The following is a 12,818-nucleotide window of genomic DNA, read 5'->3' as shown; positions in this document are numbered from 1 at the left end:
TGTAATGTGGAAAAAAAAGAAAAAAAAAAAAGGAAGAAAAAAAAAAGGTGCCTTTGGTGAGGCACCGTGTCTTTATTTATTGATTTATTGCCTTTGTCCAGGCTGGTGTGGAGGGCAGCAGCACGGGATGTGTCTGGCTCCACAGAGGCCATCCAGGGGTGTTTTTGGGGAGGTGACTGTGTCCTTGTGTCACACGGCTCCCTTGCACTGTTGCCATGTGTGCTCGCTGGCCCTTTCCCCTCTCCGGGGTGGAGGGGTGTTGTGTTTGCCCTCCTTCCTACAGCACGGGCTGGAGAAAAACATTAAATTAAAGCAAATGGTAAAGCTGAGTTGTCACTTTGATTGCTGGGGGTGAGGGAGGGGCTGCCTGGACCTGCCTGCTGTCCCTGTCCCTGCTGGGATGGGGCCGTGCTCCAGCCCAGGTGAGGGTGGCTGAGCTCAGACACATCCTGCAGGATCGAACACCCCTGTGTTCAGTCCCTCCTCAAACTGGGTTTAACTTGTGCCTCCCCAGCACTCCGTGATGCTGAACTGGGGCTGGACACATCGCTGATGTGGGGGCTCAGCACCCCCAGGAGTGGGAAATCTGGATTTTAAGGCTGAGCAGCTGCTGGACAAAGAGAGCCCAAAATGTAGGGGAAGTTGTGATGAGGAGCCCCTTCTCCCCTCCCCACTGTGGGCAGCCCCCCTGTCCCAGCCCTGCTCCCAAACCCCTCTCACATCGCTGATGTGGGGGCTCAGCACCCCCAGGAGTGGGAAATCCGGATTTTAAGGCTGAGCAGCTGCTGGACAAACACAGCCCAAAATTTAGGGGAAGCTGTGATGGAAGCAGCACAGTGGGGGATCAGGATCCCTTCTCCCTTTCCCCACCACGAGCAGCCCCCCTGTCCCAGCTCCTCTCCCAAAACCCTCTCACATCCCTGAACCCCCGTGGGCTTGAATTTGGGGAATATCCCCGGGTTTTGGTGGCAGGAGCTGCCTCTCCACCCTTTCCCTTCACCCCCTTCTCCCGCTGCGGCACGGAAATCCATTTCCCTGCCCCGTGACCATTCCCCGTTTCCAGTCGGGTTAACCGGAGCCTTTCCCCGCCTCCTCCCTCCCCGCGAGCAGCGGGGACAGGGTGGCAGGATGCCCGGAATGCCACCCCTTGTCCCAGGAATGCCACCCCTTGTCCCCGCAGGCGGTGGCAGGGGGGGTCACCGCGCTCGGCCCCCCCACCGCGCATTCCCCGCATGCTTCCCGAGCCTTTGAGGAATTCTGGAGCTTAAAGGCGCTCTGAGGACTGAGCCTGGGCAAAGTCCGGTGCCCTGGGTGCTGCCAGGATGGGATCCATGGGATGGGATGGGATCCATGGGATGGGATGGGATCCATGGGATGGGATGGGATCCATGGGATATAATCCATGAGATGAGATGGGATGGGATGGGATGGGATGGGATGGGATGGGATCCATGGGATGGGATGGGATCCATGGGATGGGATGGGATCCATGGGATGGGATGGGATCCATGGGATATAATCCATGAGATGAGATGGGATGGGATGGGATGGGATGGGATGGGATGGGATCCATGGGATGGGATCCATGGAATGGGATCCATGGGATGGGATGGGCCGGGCACAGAGCAGAGGGTCCTTTTTGGGTTTGCTGTTGGAGCATCCTGGGATGTTCTGGCCCTGTTTCATTTGGGATTTTCAGGAAAACATCCCCCGCACTGTTTTTGGAGCCGTGGCAGCTCGGGGTGGGCAGTGCTGCACCTCAGGGTTTGGGACTGAACTGCCAAAAGACAGGTGTAGGGGCTTTCAGGCATGGGAATTGGGCATTCCCAAAGATTTTTAATGGGAATGTTGGGGTGGGTGACGTCTGCTCCTGGAGCACAAGGAATGGCTCGGTCACATCTGAGCCGAAAACGCCACCCCAGATCCCACTGGGGACCTGCCTGGCCGAGCACTGGTGGCCACTCTGAACCTCTGGTGGCTGTGAGGAACGCGCTGCCCACCCCGCCCCGTGTCCCCGCTGGTGGCACCAGAGCTTGTCCCGCTGTCGTGGCCAGCTCAGCCCAACCCTGAGCTGTGGCATCTCCCCGGGGCCGCCCCGAGTCCCTCCCCACCTTCTCCAGGGCACAGCCATGGGAAGGGTGGCAAACGCCCTTGGATGAGGCGGTGACAGCGGCAGCCCGGGGACGCCGCGGTGTCTCCAGGAGCGGTGAAGTGACCGCCCCCCGCCCTGCGCTGCCGGAATTCCCCCGCCAGCCCCTGGAAACGCTCCTTTCATCCCAGCCTTGATTTCCGCTGCCTCCGAGCCCCCCTCGCAGCCCCCCACCATTATTCGCGGCCCTTTCATCCGTGCAGCCCTTTCATGCCGAGGTTTGGCAATTCCCGCAGCCCCACCCCGCCCTGCCCGGCCCCGCGGGGCTTTGGGGCGGCTGGAAATGACCTCAGCCGCGTTTTGCTGAGAAAATGTCATTTTTCGGGGGTGACTTCAGCCCCAAACGCTGCGTTTGCTGCTCTACAGGGTGTGGGAGCGGGGCTGGAATCCTGGAATCCGGGAGGAACACCCGGAGATGAATTGTCCTGGAGGATGAGGGGATGCTGGAGGGGTTGGGAGCGCTGTGGGTTGTCCTGTGGGTTTATATCCACTGATCCAAGCTTTCCTGGGATAATCCCAAGAGATTACCCAGCCTGGACCCTTCTCCCGCTGGTCCTGGGGGAAACTGGTGCTTCCCCTGCTGCATCCCGGGCTTTGGGGCTGCAACCATCGTCAAAGGACAGGTGTAGGGACTTTCAGCCATGGCAGTTGGGCATTCCCGAAGATTTTTCATGGGAATGCTGGGGTAGGTGACGTGTCTGAGCCTCTCTTGGAGGCTTGGATCCCCCCTCAGCCGGGCGCTGCTTTGGGATCCACATCCCCCCAAGCAGCGGCAGCGCCCTGAGAAAGGGGGAAAAGGGAGATTTTGGGGTCGGAGCAGCCGTGAGCCGGCTGGGGGAGCAGAGCGAGCGGCTCCAGCGCCACACCCAGGAGGATTTCCCGGCAGAGCGGAGCTGTGGGCGCTCCTCTGGCCCCGGGGCCCTGAGTCACCCCCGGCACCGGCTCCTGCCCTGGCTTGTGCCGGGAATCCAGGATCCAGCGAGCCCTTGTTTGGGTTTGGGAGCGCGGCGGGAGGAGCGGGCTCGGGGAGACGCGGGGGTGACCCCAGGGACAGCCCGTGGCCAAAGCCACCACTGGTGTCGGGAATGCGGCGTGGGGATGGGGCTGGATCCCGCTGGAGCGTCCCAGAACCGCTGGGAAGGGCATGGAGGAAGGGCCACAGGCAGAGCTCATTAACCGGTGGCTCATTAACCGGTGGCTCATTAACCGGTGTCTCTTAATGACGCCCAGAGCAGCTCAGGGATGCCCCTGGGGCTCTGGAATTTGGGTGTCACCTCCCCTCTGGCCGCGGCCGAGCTCCTTCTTTGGAAACCTGGGATTGTTCCTTCCTGTCGGAATCTCCCCTGGTCGGTTTTGCCTTCCTCGGGTTTTGTGTCGGAGCCCTTCTTTGTGCGTCTGACACATCGTGGGCGCAGCGCCAGGGATATTTCTGAGACATTTTGTCAGAACTTTGAGTGCCGGAACAATTAACACAACAAAGCTGAGGTATTTCTTTTTTCTTTACCTCTGATTCTTTCAAAGTGGTTTTTTTTTTTTTTGTTTTTTTTTTTAGTTTTTTTGTAGTTTTTTTTTTTTTAGTTTTTTTTTTTTTATATATAGGGTTTTTTTTTAAGGTGCCTCCACAACCACCTGTTTGATTGCTGGATTTCTTTGAAGATCTGAAGGAGAGAAATCCCCTCATGAAAGTGCTCCTGTGTTCAATGGCAGCCTGGAGCGGCCCAGAAAAGGGGGAGAAAGCAGCACCCAGAGACTTTGATCCCATTTTTCTGGAGCACAAGGAATGGCTGGGTCACACCTGAGCCAAAAATACAACCTCAGACCCCACTGGAGACCTGGCTGCCTGAGCACTGGTGGCCACTCCGCAGCTCCTGTGCCCTCCTGGAGCTGTGGTGATGTTTTTTGGGCTGCTGGGTCTCTGCTGGAAGATTTCTTCAAGCAGGACAGCTCTGCCCATGCCATGCCAGAACCTCTGGGATGTGCAGGAATGGGTCAGGGGGAATCCAGTGCTGCTGGAGCAACATTTGTGTCTGTGGGACCATCAGGACATCTCCTGTCCTTCCCATCCCTAACAGGATCCACCCCATCGTGCCTGCCATGAGCTGATGGGAGCCACAAACCGTAAAATCATGGAATATCCTGAGCTGGAAGGAGCCACAAGGACCATGGAGTTAACTCCTGAGCACAGCCCCTCATCCCGACGCTTCGGCCACTCCCAGGACACTCCGGGCTTGCAAAAGCCACCAGCTCTCATCCCTCGGGCACCTCTGGGGAGCAGCCCTGGCAGCGTGGTCACTCAGGTGGCACTGTGGGTCCCCAGGGGTTGTGACACCTCCTGTCATCACCGTGTCACCGCCATGGCATCACCGCCATGGCATCTCCGCGATGGCATCACCGCCATGGCATCACCATGATGGCACCACCACCATGGCATCATCGCAATGGCATTTCTGCGATGGCATCACCACCATGGCATCACTGCCATGACATCATCGTGATGGCATCACTGTGATGGTGTCTCTGTGATGGCATCACCATGATGGCATCACTGCCATGGTATAACTGCCATGGCATCACCGTGATGGCATCACCAACATGACATCACCACCATGGCATCATTGCCATGGCATCTCCACCATGGCATCACCGTGATGGCATCTCCACCATGGCATCACCGTGATGGCATCTCCACCATGGCATCACCATGTGGCATCACCGCCATGGCATCACTGTGATGGCATCACCGCCATGGCATCACCACCATGGCATCACTGCCATGACATCATCGTGATGGCATCACCATGATGGCATCACCAACATGACATCACCACCATGGCATCATTGCCATGGCATCACCACCGTGGCATCACCATGATGGCATCTCCACCATGGCATCACCGTGATGGCATCTCCGCCATGGCATCTCTGCGATGGCATCACCGTGTGGCATCACCACCATGGCATCACTGTGATGGCATCACTGCCATGGCATCACCACCATGGCATCACTGCCATGACATCATCGTGATGGTGTCTCTGTGATGGCATCACCATGATGGCATCACCAACATGACATCACTGCCATGGCATCACCACCATGGCATCATTGCCATGGCATCACCGCCTTGGCATCACCGTGATGGCATCTCCGCCATGGCATCACCATGATGGTGTCACCGCCATGGCATCACCACCGTGGCATCTCCGTGCTGCCCAGGCCAGCACCCCCAGGGCTCTGTGTGTGGGGAAACCCAAGGGGACCCCAACACCGTGACCCTCCCGGCTGGGGCTGCCCAGGGGTGGGCACAGGGCTGCTGCCAGCCTGCCCGGGGAGGCAGGAGTCTCCAGAACCTCTGCCCAGAGCCGCTTCTGCCCCGTGGGAAGCCTCCACGGCCATGGCAGCGCTCCTGCCACGTCTCACACGGGAAGGGAGCGCGGCACCGCCAGCAGCTGCAGGCGAGGGCGATTTTCCCAGCGGATCTGCCTGCCTGGGAATGCAGAGCAGCAGCCAGACAGGTTTCTGGAAAGGGCCGGGCCTGGTGGATCCCGAATTTGTGACACTGGTGCCCAGCCAAGCCCGCCTGGCAGCCTTGACCATCCCATGAGGCATCTCCAGGCACCTGAGCGCCTGCGGGACCCCGGCTTGTGCGGATGGAAATGGTGAATGGTGACCCCCAGCTCCCCGAGGGGCCGGGACTGTCCCTGAGGGTCTGGAGCTGCTCCCCGAGGGGCTGGGGCTGCTCCCCGAGGGGCCAGGGCTGCTCCCCAAGGGGCCAGGGCTGCTCCCCGAGGGTCTGGAGCTGCTCCCCGAGGGTCTGGAGCTGCTCCCCGAGGGGCTGGGGCTGCTCCCCGAGGGGCCGGGGCTGCTCCCCGAGGGTCTGGAGCTGCTCCCCGAGGGGCTGGGGCTGCTCCCCGAGGGGCCAGGGCTGCTCCCCGAGGGGCTGGGGCTGCTCCCCGAGGGGCTGGGGCTGCTCCCCGAGGGGCCGGGACTGCTCCCCGCTCTCTCCGCTCTCCCAGCCCGGGCTGGGACATCGCTGCCGCGGCAGGAGCAGGTTTGGATCTCGCTGGGAATCCCCTGCAGCGGCGCTCAGAACCGGGCTGGGCTCTTCGCCGCACCTGCTTTTGCAAGCAGCACCCGGGGGAAGCGGTTCAGCCGGCTCCGGCGGGGAGGAGCGGGCTGGCAGCCTGGCACGGGGACAGCATCTGGGTGTGCCACCTGCCTGCCGAGCCGGTGGCAGCCCCGCGCTCGCCGGGCCAGCGGGGCCGGTTCGCCGCGTCCCCGGGCAGCCCCGCCGGCCTCCCGTGCCTGCTTTGCACGCGTGGGAAGGGCTTGGGAAGGGAGCGGGGCGTAATTCCCACGGAACAGCGATCCCACCGGGCATTCCCGGGGCTGCGAGGTGCAGGGCGCCGTGTTGAGGTGGGCACGGAGAGTTTGGAGGGACAGATCGGATCTCTGCTCGCTGTGACAGTGACAGCACCCGGGGAAGGGCTGGAGCTGGGCCAGGGAGGGGTAGGGTGGATTTTAGGGAAAGGTTCTTCCCGCAGAGGTGGCACTGAAAAGGCTCCCCAGGGAATGGTGACTGTTCCAAACCTTCCAGAGCTCCAGGAATGTTTGGAAAACGCTCCCAGAGATGCGCAGGGTGGAATTTTGGGAACGTTCTACTCAGGGCCGGCAGCTGGATTAGTGAACCTGGTGGGTTCTTCCAGCAGGAATATTCCAGCATCTCTCTTTTTTATCTTGGTGTTTTCAACGCCAGAGCCTTAACTCTGATATTTGCATTCCTGAGGAGATATGGGAAGTTTGGATATTGGAGCTCATCTCAGGGGTGCACAGGGTGGGGTTTTGGCATCCGTCAAATCGACCCGCGAGTCCCGCCAGCCCTCGGGGAGTCCCGCGATCAATGATGTCTCTCATCTTATCTCCCTGTCTCTCTGCTGCTTTCCCTTGTGCGCCCTCCCCTCGCTGCCTCCCCCTCCTCTGCAGCCAGCCCCGCTCCCCCTCCAGCCCCGGCTTTGATCGCGGGAAGCAGCAATTGATCCTCCTTATCTTTTTTGTGGGACAGACATTCCCGGCACTGCCCTTAATTAAATTCCTCCTCATTTTCCTCCACGAGCCTCTCCCCCCCCCCCCCCCCGCAAACCCAGGCGAGGATTTGTTTTTAAAGCTGCAATTAAAGGATGGGATTGGCCACGAGTGGGACTCGTGCTGGGGGCGAGCTCGGGGGCTGCCAGGGCCACGAGAGCTCAAGGGGCTGCTGGTCACCCTGTGGGGTTGGCACTGGTCACAGTGGCATTGATGCTGGTCACAGTGGCCATGGTGGCACGGGCACTGGTCACAGTGACACGGGGATAGCCCACAGTGGCACAGGCACTGGCCATGGTGGCACTGGCAGTGGGCATTGGCACCAGTCATGGTGGCCACAGTGGCCCACAGTAGCCAGGCACTGACTGTGGTGGCACTGGCACTAAGCACAGCGAAATGGGGGTGGCCCACAGTGGCACAGGCACTGGCCGTGGTGGTACTGGCACTGGCTACTGTGGCACTGGCACCTGCCATGGTGGCACTGTCACTGGTCACAGCAACATGAGGAGGGCTCACTGCAGCCCAAGCACTGACTGTGGTGGCACAGGCACAAATCGTGGTGGCACTGGTCCTGGTCGTGGTGGCATTGGCACTTGCCATAGGGGCATTTGCCCCTGCCATGGTGACATTGGCACTGGTCACAGTGACATGGGGATGGCCCACAGTGGCACAGGCACTGGCCAGGGTGGCACAGGCACAACTCGTGGTGGCACTGGCATTGGTCACAGCAATATGGGGATGGCCCACAGTGGCACAGGCACCTGCCATGGTGGCCCTGGCACCTGCCATGGTGGCCCTGGCCACGCCAGGTGAGCCACAGTGCCGTGCCTCTGGCCACTTTGAGCTTTTCCGCTCGGAAATGTCTCCCGCAGACGCTGACCCGCAGGGCAGGGAGCATTTTTCATGTGGAACAGCCCAAATTCCCCCGGAGACAGCGCAGGAATGCGAGGCATGCTATCCTTGGTACCAGCTCTCGCTTCTTACGGCCTAAGCTCGGCCACGCCGCCGGGGGGAGGGGACAGCCGGGGACCGCCGTGTCCCCAGTGATGGTTGCCAACATTCCCCCTCCCCAATCCCTTCATCCTCCTCCCCCTCCTCCTTGGGAGCACTGCCCAGCGCTGTGCCCCGGGGGAAGGTGAGGGTCTCCGTGCCCAGGGGATGCAGGTGAGCCCCTCTGGGTCCCTCCTGCTCCTGGGCACGCAGGGACATCCCCGGGGGGACAGAACGGGGACATTTTGGGGGTCCCACCAGCAGCAGGGACATCATTTTATCGTGCAGGGCTCGTGCAGCTGGAAACCAGGAACACAACAGCGGGAGAGAAATGAGCTCCTCACTCTGCGTTAGCAGCGATCGCACTGAGACAACGACCCAAATTTATAGCTCTTACTTCCTGCGGTGACACGGGACAGGGCACGGGGACAGCGCTGGCCCCACCCTGCAGGACCTGGACACTCCGGGGCACCTTTGGGATGCGGCAAACCAGCCCCAAACAGGGGGCAGAGGGACATCCTGCGGTGCCTCCCCGGTGCCCCTCGCCCCCACAGCCTGCCAGGCTGTCCCCAGGTGTCCGCAGCGAGCTCTGTCCCCGCCGGGTACCCCAATCTCTGCATGTGCCACACCAAGGAGTGGCTGAACCCCGGTCCCACGAGGGTCCCCGTGCCCGGTGGGACATTCCCTGTCCCTCCCGCTTATCCCGCTGCGACCGGGAGCGCAGCTGCGGCTCTTACATAAAACACAATTAGCGGCGGGCAGGGAGGCCTGAATGGAATTAAGGAATTCCTGCCGGGCTGACGTCAAAGCTTCACCTCTCCCGCACAAAGGGGGCCCTTGTGAGCCCCCCCTGACCCCGCCGGGACAAGGCGAGTCCTCAGGGAGCCCCGCGCCGCGCATGCCATGCGAGAATTGTCCCCGCCGCCAGCGCCAGTGTCACCAGAGCTCCCTGCGCAGGGTGCGCTGGCCCGCAGCTCCCCCCTGCTGGCCGTGGCACGGTGCCAGTGGCCCCCTTGGCCAGCTACTCGCCCATGACGGGGGCCTCGAGGGGCAGCGGGGAAGTCACAGGAGTGGACAGCCGGACATGGGGACACGCAGGGCCATGAGCAAGAGATCCCAAAATTCCCACTGGGATGGGATCGCCCCGGCTGGAGGAGCTCTTCTGGCTGCCCCAACACTGGGGCCTCCTCCGGCTGCTGCCAGCGAGGTCACAGGGGCTGGGCAGCGCCAGCCGTGATGTGAATGTCCCCAGGTGTCACAGGCGGTGAGGGGGGGTGGCAGGGCTCACACGTGTGGCGCTCCTGCCCCAGAACTCCCTCCACTCCACGGCGAGGGTGTGGCAGCACTGGGGGCACGAACAGTTTTAACTGGAGAGGGTCGGTTCAGGCGGGATATTGGGAAGGAGTTTCCTAAAGGGAGGGTGGTGTTCAAAGCCAGGTTATGGGGCCTGGAGCGGCCTGGCATAGCAAGTGTCCCTGCCCGTGGTAGGGGGTGGCACTGGATGGGTTTTAAGGTCCTTTCCAACCTAAACTATCCTGTGACGTCACCATTGCTGATGTTGCGCTGCGGGCAGGAAGGGGTTAATGCGCTAATTGGGGTGACCCCACCCTGCGCCCCGCCCCTGCCCCTGCCCGGCCTTACGGGAAGACGCTCGGGAGCGGCTCCGGGACCCGCGGCGGAGACCGGGGGCCCTCCTGCGGCCGCGGCGCTGCATTCCCTTCCCGGAGAATCTCCTTCCCAGAGCATCCCTTTCCCGCGGAATCCCCTTCCCGGAGCATCCCCGTCCCAGAGCATCCCTTTCCCGCGGAATCCCCTTCCCGGAGAATCTCCTTCCCAGAGCATCCCTTTCCCGCGGAACCCCTTCCCGGAGCATCCCCTTCCCAGAGCATCCCCTTCAAGGAGAATCCCCTTCCCGCGGAATCCCCTTCCCGGAGCATCCCCGTCCCAGAGCATCCCTTTCCCGCGGAATCCCCTTCCCGGAGAATCTCCTTCCCAGAGCATCCCTTTCCCGCGGAACCCCTTCCCGGAGCATCCCCTTCCCAGAGCATCCCCTTCAAGGAGAATCCCCTTCCCGCGGAATCCCCTTCCCGGTTCATTCCCTTCCCAGAGCATCCCCTTCCCGCAGAATCCCCTTCTCTGCATTCCCTCTTCTGGCAGAGTTCCCTCTGTGCAGCCCCAGCCCAGCCAGCCGCTCGGAACCACCAGCACTGAGGTTTTTTCCCCCCCATCTCCTCCCTCCCTGGGGCTCGCAGGGCTGGGGCAGCTGCACCACCAGGCTCCCGGTCTGGGCTCAGGCAGGGGATGGAGCCGAGTTCAGGGAATTTTGGAATTCCATTACTCACGGTTTTGTTCCTTTCGTGGTGTCAGGGCTGACCTGGTGCAGGATGCACCTGGCTGGGAAGAGCCAGAGGAGGGAATTCTGCTGGACCTGAGGCTTGGACAGATTCCCCAGCTCTGGGCATGCCCCCCCTTGCTCAGGTGACCAGACTGACCATTCCCTCTGGAGGGGATGGGCCCTGGGTGTCACCTGCAGCAACAGGAGCTCCAGGGAGCCTCCACAAAGCTCTGTCCTGTCCTCACCTGTGCATCCCACCTGGGCACAGCCCTGTTCTTGCCCTGGGGCTCGCTGAGCCCTATCTTTGATATCAAACCTTTGTCCCCTCCCAGCTGTGATGCTCAAGAGGAGATGCAGGGACCCACAGCAGGGCTTGGCTCGGCCCTGGGAGCATGGAGGAGGTGGCAGAGGGACCCTCAGTGCTCCCAAACGCCCCGTGCCAGTCCTGGGAATCACCACTGAAGATGTTTAGGGCCAAATTCTTACCTGAGGCCAAGCGGTTCAGGGTTTCAAAGTGAGTGGAGCAGCTGTCGTTTGCACCAGAGGAGGCCCTGACTGTGCAGGTATTATATATATATATTTATATATATATGTGTGTGTATAGATATATTACATAAATATATAGGTATGAAATAATTTAAGAACCATCCGAGACAGCATGCTGTGCTCTGGGGTGGGGCTGGAGGGACGCTGCTGCCCCTCCTCCCCCTGCCCCACCAGCTTTGATTCACAAATGGAAACAGAGTCTGGAATTAAATTAAAAACCGCACACACGCACACACACACGACACGGGGCAGAGGCTGGACAAGTCCAGGTGTCCCTGAAGAGATTGGATCAACTAAAGCCAGAGAGTTGGGAAGTCAGGAAATGAATGAAACCAGCGCAGGGGGTGTGGTTGTGCCGGTGCTGACTGCCCTGGGTGTGCCCAGCCCCTGTGGGGACACCGGGGCGGTGTCACAGCCCCGCTGTGTGGCCGGGCTGTGGCAGAGGCTGGTGGGACGCGTGTGTCCTGCTGTGTTTGTCGTGGCCCTGCTGCCTCCACCTGCTTTGATTTTTGTCACCTTGGTTGTCAAGGCCGAAAGGGAGAATCCTGCCCCGATGAACCCCTCTCCTCTCCCTGCTGGAAGTTCTCCCAGAGCCAGGTTTGGTCCAGCTCAATCCTTCCCACCAACTGAAGACCCCTGCAGAAGATCTCCTTCCCAGGGACTTCAGGATGACCTTTAAAAAACCACCCCAAACCCCTTAGAAAAAGCCAGAAATCACCGGTGCCTTCCAAAACTCCTCCTTGCTCCCCATCCCACCCTTCCCAACCGTCCCAGAGGGATCCCAGATCCAAGTGACTGCCGTGGAGGGCCGGCAAAGCAGCCGAACCGAGCGCGTGGAGAAGGCTTTGGACCCTCATCCCCGTGTCCCTCTCCTCGTTGGGAAACAAAAACCCCCGGGCTGGCGGATCAGCTGGGGAGCAGGACGTGCTCCAGGAAGTAGCTGATGGAGTCCCAGTGCTTCCAGAGGAAGAAGAGGAAGAGGACGAGCAGGGCGGTGCTGAGGATGCGCATGCGGGTCTTCATGAGCGGCGTGATGAAGTTGGCGATGGTGGAGACGAAGACGAGCAGCACGGCCATGAGGGCCAGGATGACGTTGATGAACTTGCCCAGCAGCGCCCGGGCGTTGGCGTTCTCCACCCCCTCCAGCTGCACCACCTGCTGCTGCTGCTGCTGCAGCTCCAGCTTGGTCACCCGCGTCAGGCACGACTCCACGGCCTCCTGCCAGGGGACAGCGGTGGCAGCGGCTCCAGGGCTGTCCCCCGAGGGGTTCGGTGCCTCCCCGGTGGTGCTGGGGTTGGCTGCTGGGGGGTTTTGTTCTGCCTGGGGGCTGGGGGGTGGCTCCAAGGGGATGTGGGGACTGTGCTGGCCCACATGTGGGTTGTCACAGCCCGGTGCTGTGGTCACTCGGCCGGAGCAGAGCAGGGGACTCGCTCGTGGCGTGGGAGTGACAGGACAAAGGGGAATGGAGGGCAGGGACGGGGGGGATCTTGGGAAGGAATTCCTCCCTGTGAGGGGGGGGAGGCCCTGGGATGGAATTCCCAGAGAAGCTGTGGCTGCCCCCTCCCTGGAGCACCCTGGGACAGTGGAAGGTGTCCCTGCCCTGCCATGGGTGGTTTTTAACGCTCCCTCCAACCCACACCACTCTGGGATTCCCTGGTTTTGGGGACACGGTTTAGTCACCTGCCTCTTGCTGTGACAGCACCACAGGGAGAACCTCA

General features: G+C 61.2%; 1 protein-coding gene across 4 annotated transcripts in view; it reads right to left on the bottom strand.

Annotated features, from left to right (window-relative positions):
- Window positions 1–11,112: 11,112 nt before the first annotated feature.
- The window catches only part of TMCC2 (transmembrane and coiled-coil domain family 2), a 29,233-nt gene continuing 27,527 nt past the window's right edge, over window positions 11,113–12,818 (bottom strand). For all 4 annotated transcript variants that reach the window (XM_068173006.1, XM_068173008.1, XM_068173007.1 and 1 more), the window contains one exon: window positions 11,113–12,318. In XM_068173006.1, the coding sequence (XP_068029107.1) occupies window positions 12,007–12,318 (312 nt within the window). In that variant the 3' untranslated portion in view covers window positions 11,113–12,006. The remainder of the gene's footprint in view (window positions 12,319–12,818) is intronic.

The sequence above is a fragment of the Anomalospiza imberbis genome, chromosome 26 (genome assembly GCF_031753505.1).
Source record: "Anomalospiza imberbis isolate Cuckoo-Finch-1a 21T00152 chromosome 26, ASM3175350v1, whole genome shotgun sequence".
NCBI classification, from domain to species: domain Eukaryota; kingdom Metazoa; phylum Chordata; class Aves; order Passeriformes; family Viduidae; genus Anomalospiza; species Anomalospiza imberbis.
The sequence above is the reverse complement of the archived record's forward strand: the minus strand, read 5'-3'. Positions and strand labels throughout refer to the sequence as shown.